General features: G+C 58.1%; 4 protein-coding genes across 4 annotated transcripts; 2 read left to right on the top strand and 2 right to left on the bottom strand.

Moving 5' to 3' along the window:
* Positions 1-1,354: 1,354 nt before the first annotated feature.
* On the top strand, positions 1,355-4,987 carry VOLCADRAFT_88703 (uncharacterized protein; the record flags this gene model as incomplete). Its single annotated transcript, XM_002948355.1, has 5 exons — positions 1,355-1,522; positions 2,116-2,770; positions 3,111-3,268; positions 4,322-4,474; positions 4,862-4,987. 5 exons carry the CDS (start codon positions 1,355-1,357, stop codon positions 4,985-4,987), a joined length of 1,260 nt encoding a protein of 419 aa, XP_002948401.1.
* Positions 4,988-4,995: 8 nt separating this feature from the next.
* VOLCADRAFT_103863 (uncharacterized protein) lies at positions 4,996-7,776 on the bottom strand (the record flags this gene model as incomplete). Its single annotated transcript, XM_002948204.1, has 5 exons — positions 4,996-5,501; positions 6,626-6,777; positions 6,888-6,983; positions 7,509-7,600; positions 7,720-7,776. 5 exons carry the CDS (start codon positions 7,774-7,776, stop codon positions 5,398-5,400), a joined length of 501 nt encoding a protein of 166 aa, XP_002948250.1. The 3' UTR covers positions 4,996-5,397.
* Positions 7,777-9,103: 1,327 nt separating this feature from the next.
* Positions 9,104-12,160, bottom strand: VOLCADRAFT_88701 (uncharacterized protein; the record flags this gene model as incomplete). The annotated part of the gene is made up of 7 exons (XM_002948203.1): positions 9,104-9,181; positions 9,638-9,727; positions 10,131-10,205; positions 10,303-10,356; positions 10,470-10,927; positions 11,314-11,718; positions 12,055-12,160. The coding sequence occupies 7 exons, from the start codon at positions 12,158-12,160 to the stop codon at positions 9,104-9,106; spliced, it is 1,266 nt and encodes a 421-aa protein (XP_002948249.1).
* Positions 12,161-12,452: 292 nt separating this feature from the next.
* VOLCADRAFT_120616 (uncharacterized protein) lies at positions 12,453-17,166 on the top strand. Its single transcript, XM_002948354.1, has 9 exons — positions 12,453-12,613; positions 13,077-13,269; positions 13,600-13,736; positions 14,562-14,725; positions 14,988-15,021; positions 15,605-15,667; positions 15,981-16,085; positions 16,272-16,403; positions 17,031-17,166. The coding sequence occupies exons 1-9, from the start codon at positions 12,491-12,493 to the stop codon at positions 17,106-17,108; spliced, it is 1,029 nt and encodes a 342-aa protein (XP_002948400.1). The 5' UTR covers positions 12,453-12,490; the 3' UTR covers positions 17,109-17,166.
* Positions 17,167-17,943: the final 777 nt, after the last annotated feature.

Here is a 17,943-nt window from a genome sequence, read left to right as displayed (position 1 = left end):
ACCCAGTCCACCACCTGGCCTCTCCCCTTCCCCCCAGAGTCCTGGCCAGCCGGAACCACCCAGCAGCTCACCACCGCCACTGTCACCGCCACCACCGCAAGTTCCAGATACTCCCACTCAAACTGAGCCGCCGCATGCGCCGCACGGGCCCAGCAGCCCTGCCGCACCTCAGGCGCCTGACGGTCCATCATCCCCAAGCCCGCCCCCGCTTGCTGCCCCGCCTGGTCCTCGCGTCCCGCCAAGTCCTCGGCACCCACCCAAGCCGCGCACGCCGGCCAAGTCACCCAGCCCACCCCCCAGCCCACCCCCCAGCCCACCCCCAAGTCCTCCCCCCAGCCCACCCCCCAGCCCACCCCCCAGCCCACCCCCCAGCCCACCCCCCAGTCCTCCACCTCGCTTGCAGTCTCCACCGCCGTCACAGCCGCTGCCGTCACCGTCATCGAATTCACTGCCGCCGGCGTCAGTGCCTCCACCACCGCCGCTGCCGCCTCCACCACGGCCGCCGCCTAAGTCTCCTCTGCCATCTCCAGTGTCCAGGCCGCCACCAACAGGTATGTACGTATGTACGTATGTACCTGTGTACGTGTGTACGTGTGTACCCTATGCATGCATGTATGCATGCATGTATGCATGCATGTATGCATGCATGTATGCATGCATGTATGCATGTATGTATGTCACCACCAAGTGTCTTGGTGTGTCTTCGTACATCTGAACCGTGGTCCATGTCCGTATCCGTGTGTGCTCTTATGAGCCGTGAATCGGTGAATGTTAAGGGTACAATGCATGCATGCAGATGAAGTTGCAGATCCATGTTAGGAGACAAACACAACACATGATGTAACTTGTTAACAAGGGGGCTCCGGCTGTAGTAGCTGGCGGCTCCCCGAGTCTCTCCCGAGACGCTGGTGAAGCGCTTCGCGAGTATTTGCAGTTGATACGTGTGCCGTACTGTGCACAAGCTACTATACCGGGGGGTGCAGACATCTGGTCTTAGGACGGGATCCGGATCCGAGGGATGATCCTGGTGATGCTTTTGCTGCTTTTGCTGCTTTTGCTGCTTTTGCTGCTTGTGCTGCTGGACTTCCTGTGGCTGGGGAAAAGCGCAGCCGGTCTGTGGCCTTGCCAACGGCACACGGCACGGCTAGGCAGTATGTGAGAACCGTCACGTCCGCCCTCCTTCAGCTTTATCTGAAGGGCCCACGCAAGCATTATGTGCTAATTGCGCCAAACTTCCCCCCCCCGCACTCATGGGCTCCCGTCTAACATCTCGCTATCCTCCAAAAGAACAGCCCCAGCCATCGTTGTGGGGTTTGCACTGGCCTCCCACGTCACGATGTGTGATGTGTGATGCATGACCACTCGCGCAGGTCCCGCCCGCGAGTACCACTGCAGGAGTCGCAACGGCAGCCTGTACGGCACTGTACTGCAGACCATCAAGCTGCAGCCACCGCTATCCAACAAGGCCGCCGTAGCTGAGTGCCAGAAGCTGTGTGACCAGGCGGCCGATGACTGCTCCGGGGTGAGTAGTTAGATTAGCCTTGAGGACCGAAAACAGCAGCCGGGGAGGGGGAATACCTTTGCGAACAGGAGATTTCCTTGTCTCGCGCTGGTGGGTATTTGGGGCTGTGAATCACAGGCCGGCAAGGCCGCTGTGCACGGGTGTCATGGCTTCGGAGTCCCATAGCTGGTTTGGGAGCTCACCCCTAAGAAAGCTACTTCCTGGGGACACATGCGGAAAGTTACCAGGCGGGATACGACCAGCGGTTCTCTTGCGGCGGCTATCTTGCCCCGGCAAGGCATTCATTCATCCACACATTACACCTGTAATGGCCGCGGCAAGGGGGTTATATGTGGCCACCTTAGGTTCTGTTCTTCTCCACAACGCCTGCAGCCCCCCCGCTCTCCGCACCGATGGTGCGAGCGTGTGCGTGTGTGTGTGTGTGTGCGTATGCGTGTGTGTGCATGTGCGTGTGCGTCTCTGTCCTCTCCCACCAAGGCATCTGACGGTGGCTTGTGTGCCTCGCCCGCCATGTCACGTGTTTCTTTCTTTTTTATTTACCCTTACCAACTCGCCTCGCTCCCCCACCCCGCCGCCACCCTTCCGCCCTGCAGTACTACTACAAGACCACCGGCTTCTGCACCCTCATGACGGGCCATGTAGTGTTCTCCAAGCCATATCCCGCGGATTTCTACGCTTGTATCTTTCACGGCTACAGCCCGGCTGCGCCCGAGGAACCCGTCCTCAGCCCTCCTCCCCTCCACCCTCCGCCGCCTGCACCAGGCCTTCCGCAGCTACCACCCTCCACTCCGCCACCCCTTCAACCATCACCCGCACGGACACCTCCGTCCCCTCCATCACCGCGCACACGGTCGCCTCCACGGACCCCGAAAAGTCCCCCACCATCACCAAAGGCCCCGGTCACCAAGCCGCCGCCGCCATCGAATCCCGGGGTGCCCGGTGTACCGTCAACTCCACCAAGCCTGCCGCCGCCGGAGAAGCCGTCATTGCCGCCGCCGCCGCAGGCAATGCCTCCACCCTCGCCTCTTTCGAAGCCACCCCCAAGGCCCAGGCCAGCTCGCAGCCCGCCACCGTCGTCCTCGCCGCCTCCATCCCCTCCGCCATCCCTGCCGCCGCGGCTGCCTCCGTCGCCGCTGCCGCCTGCCCTGCCTGTCCGCAGCCCGCCGCCTACGCCTTCTCGTCGGCCACCGTTCCCCGTTCTCACTCGCACACCACCCTCCCCGCCGCCCCGTTCGCCACCTGCACCAGGTACGTGAGAAAGGAGAGGGACGCCGCTCTCTCCATACTTGTCATCACTACCAAAAAGCGATGCTACGCGCCCATCTGGAAGTTGTGCAAGTGCAGTTTATAGGCCTCCTGTTCAGACATCGTACCAGCGTGTTACTCCTGTATCTAAATCGCGTTTACGTACTCCTACTTCTTAAGCTGTCATCATTTGGGACTTGTCCGGGTCTTGTGCCCCGCTCCTATTCCTCGCTTTCCCTACGGTGCACCATAATGGGGTTCGTCTACAAGCCCTATGTTCGCCGCTTACTGTGTTCCCTCTTTCTCACCGTGCGTAATCCCGTCGGGTTTGTGGAATACACAGGCTCTAGTCGGGTGTACCGCTGCAAGAACGAGACCAGCGTTTACTCATCACTTCCGGTGCTGCGAGTGTTGAAGCTGTCGCCGCCGCTACGCAGCAGCGCCGCCGTGAAAGAGTGCCGCCGCCGTTGTGACACGTTCGCGGGTGGCGCATGCTCCGGGGTGAGTGGGTGACGCACCTACCAGTGCAAGCTACCACAGGGGCCTATCTGTATAGCTGCTTGCCCGTTTGCCTGTTTGTCTGTCAGTCAGTCAGTCTGTCCGACTACGTAGGTTGCACCCGATGGCCAGTATATTCTGCCTTCTCGTCTCCGTCCTTCATAAGTTTTGTGTCCGCTATATAGTAGGCTTTCCAAGGGCCTCAGTTCTGGTCGATTTATTCCTGGCAAAATATTTGCTTTCGTCTTTCTAACTGTCGATTGGTTGATCGTTTTCTCGGTTTTCTCGATCGTGCAATGGGTATGTTGGTCGGTCAGTGATCGGACAGTCAGTCAGTCGGTCGGTCGGTCGACACCGGTCGGCCCGTAGATCAGTCTATCGGTCGATCCGCCTCTCGGTCTGTCGGTCTGTCGGTATATGCGGGCTAACAAACGCACCTGCAGATGCGCTGGAAGGTGTATCTGTTTTGCGAATAACAGATCCGTACTAGGCACGGCAATTTCATACGAGTTCACCACCCACATTCGTACAAAGGCCCACGCAAAAGCGCACTCATAAACAGGTGTTGTACATGTGTGTACTCTCCCCAACCACTGGTTGACTGGCAGTCAAGCCCCCGCTGTGCCCACCACCTCCCTGCCCGCCGAACTCAGCCGGTGCCAAGTTCCCAGTCCTCTGTGCACCGCACACCCATCAGGGAGTGGCCATCCGGTGGCCACTGCCCGGCTGCTCCCAGACGGCATCCCAGATGACATAGGGCAGTGTCCTGCCACGAACACATCTCCGCACGGAGGTGACATCCTGCCGATGCATGCACAACCTCACTCACATCCGAAATTCCCTGTCATCCCCACGTATCACATGTACGCCATGTCATGAGGAACATTCCGCCGATATTTGGTTTCTTTCCTTTCTTCTGTACGATATCCGTACAGGAGGCCTACTTTCCGCCGACATCATGTCACAGACGCACACAGTTCATCCACCCGCACACATCCCCGCTTATGCGTAACATACGTGTGTATGACACGTGTGTGTGTTTTTCCCTTCCCGCAGTTCTTTTACAAGAACACCGGCTACTGTACGCTGATCGCCGGCGACGCGCGGTTCAGCGGCAAGCTCTATCGCTCCGACATCATCGCCTGCGTATTGCAACGGCAGCCATCGACGCCGCGCTCGTCTTCTTCCCCTCGCCCTCCCCCTCCCCTAGTGAGGGGGTGAGCGACCGGGGACGTAAAGGTTCCCGGAGCCGTATTGCATACTATCACCACCATCACCACCATCACCACCACTTCCACTGCTCCTCAGACAATCGCGTCTTCCACGGACTGTGACTTCTACAGCCACCGATGACGAGCGATCCTGCCATCGCTGGCAGCGCCACAGTCGCCGTACCTAACATCTGAGAGCTGTGTGTTCCAAAATATGGCTGCTGTGGGTTCCGGAATTCTTCGGCGTATTATTGGGAATGCCGTTTGGAGGCAAGGAGGCTGGGGTGCGGTGCAGGATTGCCACCAGTCGGCATGCAGCTGGTTTCGCCCCTTCAGCCACGGACCCTCCCCCCCCCTCCCCCTCGCTCCTCCTCCTCTCCTGCAGACGCCCATGAACGCGCCTAGCCTGGGTTTTCCTTCTGCTGTGCCGTGCCATGTAAATGTCAGCATCGGGCATGATGGCCACCCAAGCGAGCGCGACACAAATGTTTCTGTCTTGACGTGGCTGTAAGCTGTATGTGCATTATTACCTTGTGTGAAATACAGTTCGTTTGATGGCTTACGTGTTGATGATGGAATGGGATGGTAACTTGCACAGCGAGGTCGGTAAGGCCGAGGAGTAGTCCCGTTGCCGCACCTACCCCGCCAACGTGCGGGCCCCTCCTCACTCCTCACTCCCACCAGGACGCGTTCTCTTGAAAAATTTAAAATAAAAATACTTTCACTCCTGCCAGGAAGACTTTTGACGTTTACCTGCGCTTCGGCTTGGCGACTTATTAGCTCTAGTTTGTTTACTTGGCGGGTCCCTTTCTCCCCTGCATTTGTGGTGCGCGTGGCCTAGTTTAGATGAGCAGCTGCAGCTTCTGCTACTGCCGCTGCTGTTGCCACTGCTCATGTCCCCGTGTGTTGTGAGGTAATCTACTAGCATATGAACTGGATTTGCAAAGTGTTGAGGAGGTGAGACCTGAGGCCATCGCTTTTCTGCAGCCGTGCGTCGCAAGCCGTCCGTTTGCTGCAAGAAGAACCTGGAATAGAGTGAAGGCCGGTAGGAGGGAGGAGGAAGGGGCGAGGGGGGATGTTCGGAGGGATGAAAATGTACGTAGGGCGTTGCGAGCGAGGGAGGACGGGGGGGATGGGGAGGGAGCCGCATCAATCCCAATCTGCCTGCTGCCGCGGGGCCTATCCATATTTGTGCGGTCGTGCTTTTGTGAGCCGCAGGTGGCTGGGACCCCATCGCGGTAGAGTCAGGCGCAGCGCGTGCAACTGCGTGCTGCTGCTCTCTTGCAGTACCGCTCAGGGGGAGTAAGGGGACTCGGGGGACTAGCCTCGCATGTCAAAGCGGTGGTTGTGATGCGGCGCGCGCCACGTGAGGTGGTGGTGGTGTTCGCAGCGGACCAGCGCGATGATGGGCCCTTAGCGAAGGGGTATGTATGGAGGGCAAAGTTAGTGGCAAAGGTCCGTGGACGGTTAGCTATGTGCCCCAAAGATGCGCCCTAACGCGTCTCATCCCGTCCTGTCCCTCCTCGCCCTAGCCACATGACCAAAATGCGGAGGATGGCATACCAGGTGGCAGCGCTTGCCGCCCTGCTTCCGGAGCTTTTTACCTTTTAACTGTGCGTGTGCATCCGTCGGATTCGGTCTTGTAGCCTCCTGGTTTGTCTGTCGATCTGCCGGCCTGCCAGCAGCCTGTGATAAGCTTGTCAGTGTGTGTGTGTGTGTGTGTCTGTCTGTCTGTCTGTCTTTCTTCAGACCTGTGTCTTATGTCTGTCTTTGTGGATCTGTCACTGTGCCTCTGCCTGTGTGCTTTTTGAAGAATTGACTTTGGTTGGCGACCTCCCCTTTCCCGCCTTGTGTGCCCTCTCCTGTCTTCCCTTCCCTTTTCTGGCACGTCTAGCTAACTATTCTTTCGTCCGGGGTGAGACCCCCGCCCGCCTGGGTACGCAGAAATATTGCATATTGACTTTTGCTTTGGATGGCAGCCCTGGGATTGGGGTCTTTTATGATAATCACACCTCTGATACCACCCTCGCCGCTCCACTTCTTACTACTATCCATATTGGCACTGTCTTCATAATACACTGCCCGCACACACGCGCATGTCCCCGCGGCCTTTACCGTCGTTTTGGTTTCGGCTGTTGTGAACGCGCACATGCGCACATGCGCACATGCCACCTATTCAGCACAAAGCTCCAAGATACCTGGCCTATAGGTCGCCTGCTGCTGCACGTATGTGTAGCAAGTGGATCCACCTTTGGAAGGAATATCTCCAGGGCAACCTTTACACGTTGTGTGCATATGAGGCTGAGCCATAAGAGCACGAGAGCGTGGCGTAATGGTGTTCGGGGCCCGAGCTGCTGGAATTACAACAAAAACTGACAGGCGGGCGCGAAGGAGGGCCTGGGGCAACTTACCGCTTGCCGTCATACTCTACTGTGTTGGGCGCGTGAGCGATGACAAGCAGTGGAGCTGATCCGACATGTTGCGGAATATGCAGGGCGTGCGTATACCTGTGCACATGAGTTTACGAGCAGCGAAGGTGCTTGTTGCGTCTTTGCTGCGTCCGAGCGCTCTGGGGATTTTTGGTATTGGGGGGGGGCCGCATTAGGCACATGATTTTGTAAACGTTGCAGTACTGTCGTACATATGGCGCGATGGATCTGGATTTCAATACCGTGCGTACAGCGAACTGCCGGTGTGGCGATTGCTCAACTACCAACTCCTCTCGACCTGTCTGGATGCTTGCGTGCATGGATGAGGCTAGGCAGGAGCCTATACTGGCAATTACTTGCTGTGCCGTTTTAAGCATAACGAGTACCGACTTTATGCGAAACACGGGGTGGGTCGCACCGTGATACAGCAGCTGTGGTACTGTGTACGGGCTAGGTACATGCGACTTGCTGTATGTTCAGGAAACGCAACGGCAATAGCTAAGTATATATTCTGGTGCTGACAAGACCAAGATCACGCACCTCTTCCCACGTTGTAACGAACCGGACTGATCTTTGCACAAAAGGAACTCTATGAGCGCTCACCTCGATCTCCACAAGAGCTCGCTTTCTTCAAGAGACACACACACACATACAGACACGCATTGGATGCCCCGAATTCGTAAGAACGCAGGATGCTGTTGCAAGAAGGTGATATAGGAGGTGATGACCGGACGAACAAAGTGTTGACGCCTCTGGACGGCCCTCACTGTCGAGTGGATGTGCGGCGGCCGATTCTTGGCCCCTGTGGACTTACAGTCGTCAACTGGCTGCTGCCCGTATCGTACATCTGCCAGCTCCTAAAAGCACCCATGACAGCGGCACTGGGAACCTAACCTGGCCCTGTTGCTAACGTATCAGCGCCTGCTGTATGTGGCAGCTGTCTGTGGAAGCCTGTCTGTAGAGGCGGTTCGTATCGTTCCCCTCGTCAGCAAATCTCGTGCCGAGAACGCCCCGAGGGTGGAGGTCCCGGTGGGGGAACTCCCACGCATCCCGGAGTTGATGCGTATCAGCGCGCATAGTGCCATGTACGTACATACATACATACGTGCATACATACGTATATGTGTGTGTTACGTGTATACCTACTACCTACTACAAGTGGTGATGATTTTATGGAGGATTCAGGACGCAAGGTCGTTAGCGGCACCCCACTCCGGGCATCTCCGCAGAGGGCCGCCCGCGAGACCCGCGAGAGCGCCCCTCTAGGGGTACATCTCGCTCCGATATACTTTGGAACTTACTTAAAATGTAGAGTGGAAGCCATGTGGTTGCGACGGCACTTTCCCAACCGCGGTGTGATCTCGCAATGGGCAGAATGCTCCCACCCTTGCCCTCTTCCCCCCACAAACACCCGTCACTGTTGGTATTTTGCCACGTGTGTGGGGATACAAATCCAAACGATGACACTCAAACGAGGACGGGGGAGACGAAGGGATTGCGGGATTGGCCCCAGCACGTGTACGGCACTCCACCGTGATGCCCCTCGTCCCGACCGTCTCTTCCCCCCTCTCTGTCTCTCCCTCTCTCTCCCCCCTTCTCTCTCTCTCTCTCTCACACACACACACACACACGCACACACGCACACACACACACACACACACACACACAAAAACCAGTCGATGTCGCCCCGCAATGTCACATATGCTTAGCCTTACATACAACAGACGCACATCCGCTTACAGCGGACCGGGTGCCGCTACAGCACACGGACCCAAGTGGGCCCTCTGTGGAGCCGCACCGCGGACGTGACGGGGGGTGACGGGGGTGTCAGGGGGGGGAGAGGGGTGCAGAAACCCGCACGATGGCGGTGACGGTGACGGGAGCATGCCAACCCAGGATGACATCAGGACGGGTTGGCCAAACCCCTCAACCCACGCCACGCCACCACATCCCCACCACCACCATGGCATCAACAAGACCAAGAACAACACCTGCAATGACGGCACCAGTTTCCAGATTTTTCGTTAACAGGATAGTCCAAAGTGTAAAACTGCTTTCGGCGCCAACAGCGCACCCCCCGATGGTAATCGGAGCTGTGGGCTCGGGGCTTTGTGAACATTTTTTTGCAAAGCTCAGATGCGCGATGAGGGCAAGAGAGACGCCAAGCCGGCCACAATTCTTCCGCTGCCGCGTCGTCCTCATTCGTACGGGTCCTCCTCCTCCTCATCATCATCCGCCGCCGCCGCCGCCGCCGCATCACGATTAAAGTTACCGCTCTACAGTGCGGCGCGCGACGCGGGGAGAGGGAAGGGGGAGGGGAGGGGGGGCCTCCAGCATTGACAGCGAGTAGGAGGGAGGAGTGGGGAGGGCGCTCCTAGCTGGCGGCAGCAGAGGGGGCGCAGCTGAAGTATCCGGGGGAAATACCCGGGGGTTCATTGGGAGGGGGATGTAGCACGTGGAAGAGGAATGCGGGTTCTCAGTCGGGTCACACAAGCGCCTATTTAGGAAACGCCTGCGCACCTTTCAAGCATAATCCCCTGATAAGAATCCCCCTTTTAAAGGGCGGGGTGGGTCAGAAGTCCCACCACCTGCTCTTTCCTAAACGCGCGCAGGCTTAAAACCCCAGCCCGACCCCTTCCTGCCCCAAACACCCAAACTGCCCCAATCCCTCCCCCCTCATAGACACATACATACACACACACGCAAACACGAGAGATGATGGATTCCCGGACCTGGGAAGTCGCTCTCCGAAAGGCCGCCTCATCCCGCTGGTGGTACGGCAGTGCCGCCTGCCGCTTGTACGTCTCCCGCAGGTGGGCCACCTGCACACGTGTGTGCGAACACAGTGTACGAAAATCAGCAAGAACGTGTGAGCCCAGCACACACACACACAAGGTAGAGCCGTCATCACCCCGACACGGATAGCGGTAAAGCGTTACGGAGTTCCGTCCGGGTTTCAAATGCCCGCCTAGTGTTTGTGCTTGTGGTATGTTTGTGTTGTTGTTGTTGTTGTTGTCGGTGTCGGTGCTAGTGTTGGTGTTGTGTTGGTGTTGTGTTGGAGTTGTGTTGGAGTTGTGTTGGAGTTGTGTTGGAGTTGTGTTGGAGTTGTGTTGGAGTTGTGTTGGAGTTGTGTTGGAGTTGTGTTGGAGTTGTGTTGGAGTTGTGTTGGAGTTGTGTTGGAGTTGTGTTGGAGTTGTGTTGGTGTTGGCCGCCCCGCCCACTTACCACCTCCCGGTACGACACCGCAGCCGAACCCGGGGAACAGGGGGCCTCCGCATCTCCCTCGCACAGAGCCAGCAGCTGTGGATCAACAGGCATAGGGTTGGGTTGGGTTGGGTTACCCCGGAGGTGATGGAGGGGGCCCCGTAGGCCCCCCATGCAGGTAAATATCACACACCTTGCCTCCCTGTCCCTTGACCTCCTTCCGCAACTCGCTGATTTGGATGCGTCGCTGGGCAGTAGTCGTTTCCTTTTATGACTTTGGGTTCTGCACCCCATACCATACATCTCCCCCCTTTCCACCCCCCATACGCACCATCCCGACCCGGCCCGGCCCGGCCTGACCTGATTACGTAACACCGCCACGTCAGCACCCACAGCGTGGAGCAGCGCCGGCAGCAGCCCCAGCACCAGGGGGGGCCCCGGACGCCCCCGCCCGCCGCCTGCTGGGCCTCCGCTGCTGCCGTCACCCCCCTCTTCCGCACCCGCCGCTTCCTGATCCTCCGCCGGCGAGGATGGAGGTCGACTTGAGGTGGCTTGGGTGGCCTCTGGTGGCTGGCTTGGGGCAGAGCCCGCCGCGGGCTCCTCAACCGTCCGCACCCGCTCCGCTTCCTCTCCCTCCTTCCGATTGCTCCGAAACCCATCAGCTGCCAGATCCCTCCCGCCCGAGTTTCCGTTGTCGTCCTCCTCCCCCTCGTCCTGCTTCTGGTGGTGGCTGTGGCTGTGGGTGGCGGTCTCCGGATTACCGTCCCCCCCGCCCGTGAGCACCAGCAGCATGTGGTAGGTGCCCACAGAGCGACTGCCTGTGCGGAGCGGGGGAAACAAACGTACTTACATACAGATGGATAGATGTATAGGCAAAGACAGAGGGGCAGACTGACAGACAGATGAACAGATAGGCGCCGTCACACAGACCCACAGCAGGTGGGCGATGACGGAGGTAAAACATAACGAGGGTGTGTTAACTCTGCCCGATTGCGGGAAGATGGACTTGCTTTGCTGCTGGGAAGAAGAAGAAGAAGAAGAAGTCGCCAGGGTCGCCCGAACCGCAAGTCTGGGTCATCGTTTCTTTTCCCGAACTCCCCGTACGGCATTAATACGGCAGAGGCAATATGTACTTGCACCGTTTTGTAGCTGTTTTCAGCCCAATGGGGGCTACACGGCTGGTGCCCAGTGCTGGGCTGCTCACCCATCGCCTCCGCGGCCCCCTGCGCCTGGCTGAGGGCCTTACGGGCACCAGCAGTGAACTCCACATCGGACGGACGCAGACGGGAGCTACTCACGCCGCCGCCACGGCCGCCGCCGCTGCCGCCGTACACCATGGGCGCTACTAGCCCCGTCTGTTCATTCAGCCACTCCCGCACCGAGTCGACGTCGCTGCCGCCGAGTGACGCTACCAGCAGCGCCGCCGCCGAGCTGGCGGAGGATGTGCCCCCTCCGGCGGCCGCCAGGATGCCTAGAAGGAGCTGATCGGGGCCGGCGAACATGCAGCCCTGCCGTACAGCCTGTTCCTTGGCGGCGCGCAGTGCTCGAGTGGTTTCGTCGCTGTACGGCAGGTTGGAGCCGGCAGATGGTCCGGGAGTCGAGGCGGCTGCTGCGACATAGTTAGCGGTGAGGGTGGTTGTGGTGGTTGTGGTGGTTGTATTGCAACGCGGCGGCAACCTCGCTGACGTGGCAGCCCTGGCGGCGCCTGGGGAGCCCAATGCCCTGCCGGAAATCCTTACAGAACATGTAAAAGGGGATGAGGATGGTGAGGAGAGGGAGGAAGGAGGAGAAGGAGCGGGCCGCCGTGACGGGAAGGTGTTGCGGCGGCTGGGGATGACTGCGGGGTGGGTCCTTAGGGGCGAGACGGAGTCGCAGCCTGTAGAGCATGACGTAACGTGAGTAATATGCAAAGGTACTGTCTGGTTAGCGCGGAGACGCTGCTGACCGCCTGCGGGGAGGCGCTCTAGCCCTGGCTTGGTGGCATGGCAACGCAGCGAGCGGCGAAAGCGGATATCTTGGCAGCGCAGCGAGTCAAAACAGGACTCGAGCATATTCTATGTTAGGTGGATCAAATTATGGCTATGGTTGGAGCAGATTGCGTGGATGTGGGCGACGCGTCGACGCAGTGAGCAGCCGAAACTGTTGCTATCGCAAAATTTCGTCAATCCAAGCAGCAATGCATCAATCTTGGAGTCGTTTGTGCTCATGCACAACTATCCAAAGAAGATACATTAAACTACCACGGGTCTTGGTTGACCAGTTTTCGGTCTTTTGGTGCCGTACATCAGCATGAAAATAATTGACGTCTGCCATACTTATAACAGTGGATATGCATGCGCATATCCAACTACGACTAACTGCGCACCTACATCGCCAAAAACATGAACACTTGTCGCTCCATTTCGTCCCGGAATGCGTCCTGCTCGCACTCTCGCGCTCCAGCACGTCTTGTTGGAGCTCGCAGCCGACGACCAGCGGTGTCAGTTCGGGCATTGCTAAAGGCAGTAAGTGCCATTCGTGGACGGAGAGCGCCGTTGTCTGGAAGTTTCGACGCCCGACGGCTGCTGCGAGTGTAACGGGAACAGGGCCCAGGACTCCGCCGATGCTGCCCAACTCGACTATTTGAACAAATTTACCTCCACTGTGGCCCAATTGATCCATCTTAATGCCGCCCGACGGCGTGGCCCTTAAATGACACCCCGACATCCCACAATTTGGAAACGGGCTGTAAGGCCATCCGAAAGCCAGCCTATAAACCCAAGCTGCAGGCCGCTATACTGCTCCTATTCTGCCACAATTAAGCATTTCCTTTTTCCTTCCCACACCTTCTCCCCAACCCGCCGCCATCTCCCTTTTCTCATGCCCTTCACTCCTTACGCTATACCTCCCTCTCCCACATATCCACGCCCGCATATCCAAACCCAAACACATACCCACCCGCCTCCCCTGCCCCTCTCATCCCCACAGAAAGGTCCCTTCGCGGATCAAATTAGCTGGAGTCAAACCACGGACGAGGTGTTGGTGGAGGTGCCCGTGGCGGCGGGGGTGCGCGGTCGCGATGTATCGTTCGAAATCCACCCCCGGCGGCTGAGGCTGGCGGTAGAGGGCCAGGCGGTGCTGGAGGGAGGGTTGGCGGATGCGGGGGAGGTGACCGTGGACGGTGAGGGAGAGGTGGGAGAGGGTATTTGCCCGGCGGGTTTGAAAATGGCGGGAAACGCGCCGGGGGAAGGGGGGCCCTGGTCACCGCGGTCTTGTATGCATCACATCACCACTCATCCACCAAGTACCACCACCCCCTTCCCTCCTCCCCCCTTCCCCCTGTCTTTCCCCGGCACCAGCCTCACTCGCTCGTGGTTCGTCTTCCCCCCTTCCCCCCCTAGCTTCCTCCCCACAACCATTTCCCCCCTCTCGCCGCTTGCCTCTTTCCCCTCCCCCCTGCCTACGTCCCCTCCCCCCTGCCTACGTCCCCTCCCCCCTGCCGTCCATCCAGAGTGTTTTTGGACTCTGGAGACGCGGCCCGACGGCTCCCGCTACGTGGCCCTCACCCTGGCCAAGCGGACCAGCGGCTACATGAGCTGGGAGGCCCTCCTGGAGAGCGATAAACCGGATTGCAGCTTCACACACAGGGTGTGTATGCCCGGGGGGGGGGGAGGAAGGGGGTAAAGACGAACCACGGATGAGTGAAACTGACGGAAAGGGGGGATACGGAGGGGTGATTGAAGGGGGGGAAGGAGAGGAGGGAACGAGGCCGTACAGGCCCGTACAGACCCGAACGGTGAGGAGGGTAAGCGAGGGGTAAGGGATTACGGAGGGGAACTCTCCGTGCCCCGTGCGAGGGATAACCAGCCTTCACCTCGGGGCCGCCTTCCCCAGATCCTCTGCTCATCCCTCTTGGCCCCCCTGCTAATCACACATACATACGCACATACGCACGTCTACAGACATGCACACATACATACATGCACACATACATACATACATACATACATACATACATACATACATACATACATACTCTAGGGTTAGGCACTACTGGTAACGCGCGGCCATTGCCCCCGGGAGATCCCGGGATCGATACCTATCAGGGTGGAAAATCTTTCCGATGGTGGAAAGTATTGCGCCCCTAGTTCATGGACGGTGGTGACTTGGGATAAAGTTAACCTGCGACCAGGAATGGAGGTGGGCCGCTGTCGACCCGGCAGATTCCGTTGGATGCTGGTGGTGGGTGCGGAACCTGAGCGATCCACTGAGAAGTTGACTAGGGTAACTGGAATGAGGGTGCCCCGCAACACCGAGGAAGGCAGGGTTTCGCAGAGTAGCGGCCACGGGTGAAGATATACCCCCCTGTTTCACACATCATACATACATACCTTCACAAAGTCACTCGTATAGCACCACCCTTCAGGTCCTGCTCAGATCGCTAACACACACGAACACATGCGGCCCGCACAGGTGGGACTCAAGATAAGCATTGCGGGTCAACCGGCCGGTACGGTGGTTTGCGGTTTGTACGGCAATGTTGTACCCAAGACGGTTGAGAACTTCCGAGCGCTGGTGACCGGGGAGAAGGGCACCTCCCCGCGGTCCGGGAGGCCGCTGCACCTCAAGGGATGCGGGTCAGTAACCTGTATGTATGTATGTATGTATGTAGTTTGTATGTATGTATGTATGTTGTACGTGTGTTGGGGAAAAGATTTGTTGGTGGCCGCTGTTATGGGTGCCTTGGGTGTGTGGGTGTTGCCGGGCCCTCTCTCGCCATCTCATCCCCCACTAAGGCTGTGTCTGCTACTGCTGCGGCTAACTAACTGTTGCTGCTGCTCTCGCCTGCCCCCTCCCCCCCCCTCCCCCCGCACACACAACACTCACCCGCGATCGCAGATTCCACCGGATTATTCCCGGCTTCATGTTGCAGGTACGGCAGGGTACCGTGTCCACGTGTGTGTATATGTGTATGTGTGTGTTCCCGTGTGCCTTCATCCCAATGCATGCCCGCGTGTTTGTGTGTGTATTCGTGTTTGTACTTCCCAAACGACACGAACCCGAACTCGGGTTGTCCTTTTCCCCCCTTCCCCCCCTTCCCCCGTTGCCTTTCCCAGCCCCCCCTCTTCCTTTGGCCTGTCCGCCCCCCACAACGCCCCAACAAAAGCATAGCCCCCGGTCCGTTTCTGACCAACCCCCCGGGTGCCCTCCTCCCCTGGCCCCCGCCCCCTTTTCCTGAATCCCCGAACACTTGAGTGTTTGCTTGTTGCCGTAATGCGTCGTACACGCCTGGTCCCCCCCACCCCCGCTTGGGCATCTGGGGAAATAGCAGTGATGCGTCATGAATTTGGACTCGTACGGCGGTTGGTTTATTTTGATGACGTTTGATGACGTATCGACACGATACAGTTGCTAGGCTTGCACCTCTTAACCTCCCTTTCTCCTTTTTGCATATCATCATCATCATCATCATCGTCCCTCCCGCCCTTTCCCCCCTCCCCCTCCCCCCGCTCCAGGGAGGGGACTTCACACACGGAGATGGTACGGGCGGGGAGTCCATATATGGGGAGAGGTTCCCGGTAAGGCGGGGAGAAGGGGTGTGTATGTGTATGTACGGATGTGTGGAGGGGGGTATGAGGTTGGGCGGTCCGGGGGGGGAGAGAAAGGCGTCCTTCTAGGGCGGCTTTAGGGTACGGGTGTATGGCCACGTGTGGGGTCCCCCGCTGAACGTGTGTGTATGTTGCTGCGTGTCCTTATTAAGTCCCTCCCCCCAGGATTCCAACCTCCAGACCGCAACCCCCTCCGTCGCCCCTCGTTTTGCTCCCTGCATGTAACGCTCGCCCCCTTGTTTACCCCCTCCGTCTAAACACACACACACGCACCCCACCTCAGGATGAGAACTTCAAGCTGCGCCACGATACGGCGGGTTTGCTGGCTATGGCTAATGCGGGACCCGACACCAACGGGTCTCAGTTCTATATCACCCTGGCACCCCAGGTGTGTCTGTCTGTCTGTATGTGTGTGTTTTGAGGGGGGGTGGGGGGGTAGGGGGGGTAGGGAGGGAGGAGGAAGGAGGTTTGCGTGTTATCTGTTTGCCTTTGTAACCCCACCTCTCTTTAGTGTTTCCCCCGGCTCCTCTCCCCCCGGACCACCCTCCTCGGCCCCCCTCCCCCCCTGGATCAGCCTCATCTGGATGGCAAGCACGTGGTGTTCGGGAAGGTGGAGGTGGGTATGGAGGTTATTCGTACAATGGAGAACGAGGGCAGCAGCAGTGGGCAGGTGGAGCGACCCGTGGTCATTGAGGACTGCGTGGAGGTACGGGGGCGGGTGTGCGGGTGTGAGTGGGGGGGGAAGGAGGCAAACCACCAATTGCAGGGCGTTTAAAGAGGGTTTGATGTGTAGCGGTGTGTGTAGGGGTGTGTGTATGTTTGTGTGTAGGTGCGCAATGTATGTATGTGTGTGAGAGACAGTGGAGACATGTTGGGCGGATCGGCGGGTAAGGGGGGTTCAAAAGCTGATGTGGCTTGCGCGCGTGTGTGTGTGTGTGTGTGTGTGTGTGTGTGTGTATGCAAGTTTGTGTGAGGAGTGAGGATGGTCGGTGAACTGGGGATCTGCTGGAAGGTGTTGATGGAAGGGCTTCTTGTACACACTGCACTATCACTCCCCTCTATTCCCCCTCTCCCCTCGCTCGCTCCGGTATCCGCGTCATTAGCCAGTGGTTCGTCTTAGCCCCCTCTCCCCTCTTTGCCCCTTCCCCCCTGTCCTTGGGATTTGTTGGATTCTTCCAAGTCAGTCGAGGTGTGTCGTACTGCCTTCTCTTCCCCACCCGCCCTTCCCCACCCCAAGCATGTCTTTGTTTCTATACCTCCCCCTCTCCGCAGCAGCACACTCCCCACGGTTTCCCCCCGGTCCCCCCACGTTTCCATCCCACGTTCCCCCCAGTTGCCGCTAGGGCCGCAGGAGTTGGACCGGTTGGCCGAGGAGAACAAGATGTTGAGACTCAACCAGGCTACTGCCTAGCTAGTGGCGGGGGAGGGGAGAGAGAGGGGGGGAGAGGGTTCGTGTGAGCGTATTTTGTAAACCTAGCAGCATCTAAAGCATGGACAGCCGCAGTAGCTGTAGCAGTAGGGCCAAGACGAACGCACACTCGGGGCCCACAAAGAAACACAACACGAGAGCTCGAAAGCACACGATAACGGAAGCCTTCAGCTAATCGATTCTTCGACATAGAGACATACGTACATACTGGTTTCGGATCTGCTTTAGCAGAGTTTATACGGGTGCATACGCGTAGATGGAGCCGCCAATACGGATGATGTCACATCGCCAGTGAATTGACGCCCCTGCTGAAGCCATTACTCAGCGGTTTGTGCGTGGTGAATGTAATAATGTTAGTAGTAATAATTTGCTAGTAAATCTACTCGATAGGCAGCGGCTTTCTATTCTCGCTCCGCACTTTGTGACGCTCAGCTTATCGACGCGAAGATATAAACTAAATACGCAGAGAAACAGTTATTAGCGGCGTATGTGTAAGTACAAGTAATCAGCGTGCTGCTGTCTGCCTGCTGCTGAGCTGGAGCTGTAGCAGCTATCGTCGCGCCGATTTTCTCGCATGCATGGCACATACAAACAAGCACCATAGGCGTTAGGTTGCTTCCGTAGTATCCTGCACGAATTTGACGACCGATGAGGACAGGGAAATACTTGCAGATCAGCGCTTAGGTCTATGCGGCGTAATAATCGTGTGTGCATGTATGGGAAAAGGATGGGTAGCAGTGCAAGTACATGCATGTGCGATACCTGTGCGTGGCTGATGAGACCTCAAGACTTTAGCAGCATAGCATCGGTGTGGCAT

The sequence above is a fragment of the Volvox carteri genome (genome assembly GCF_000143455.1).
Source record: "Volvox carteri f. nagariensis unplaced genomic scaffold VOLCAscaffold_9, whole genome shotgun sequence".
Lineage (NCBI taxonomy): Eukaryota > Viridiplantae > Chlorophyta > Chlorophyceae > Chlamydomonadales > Volvocaceae > Volvox > Volvox carteri.
This window is presented reverse-complemented; position numbering and strand designations above follow the sequence as displayed.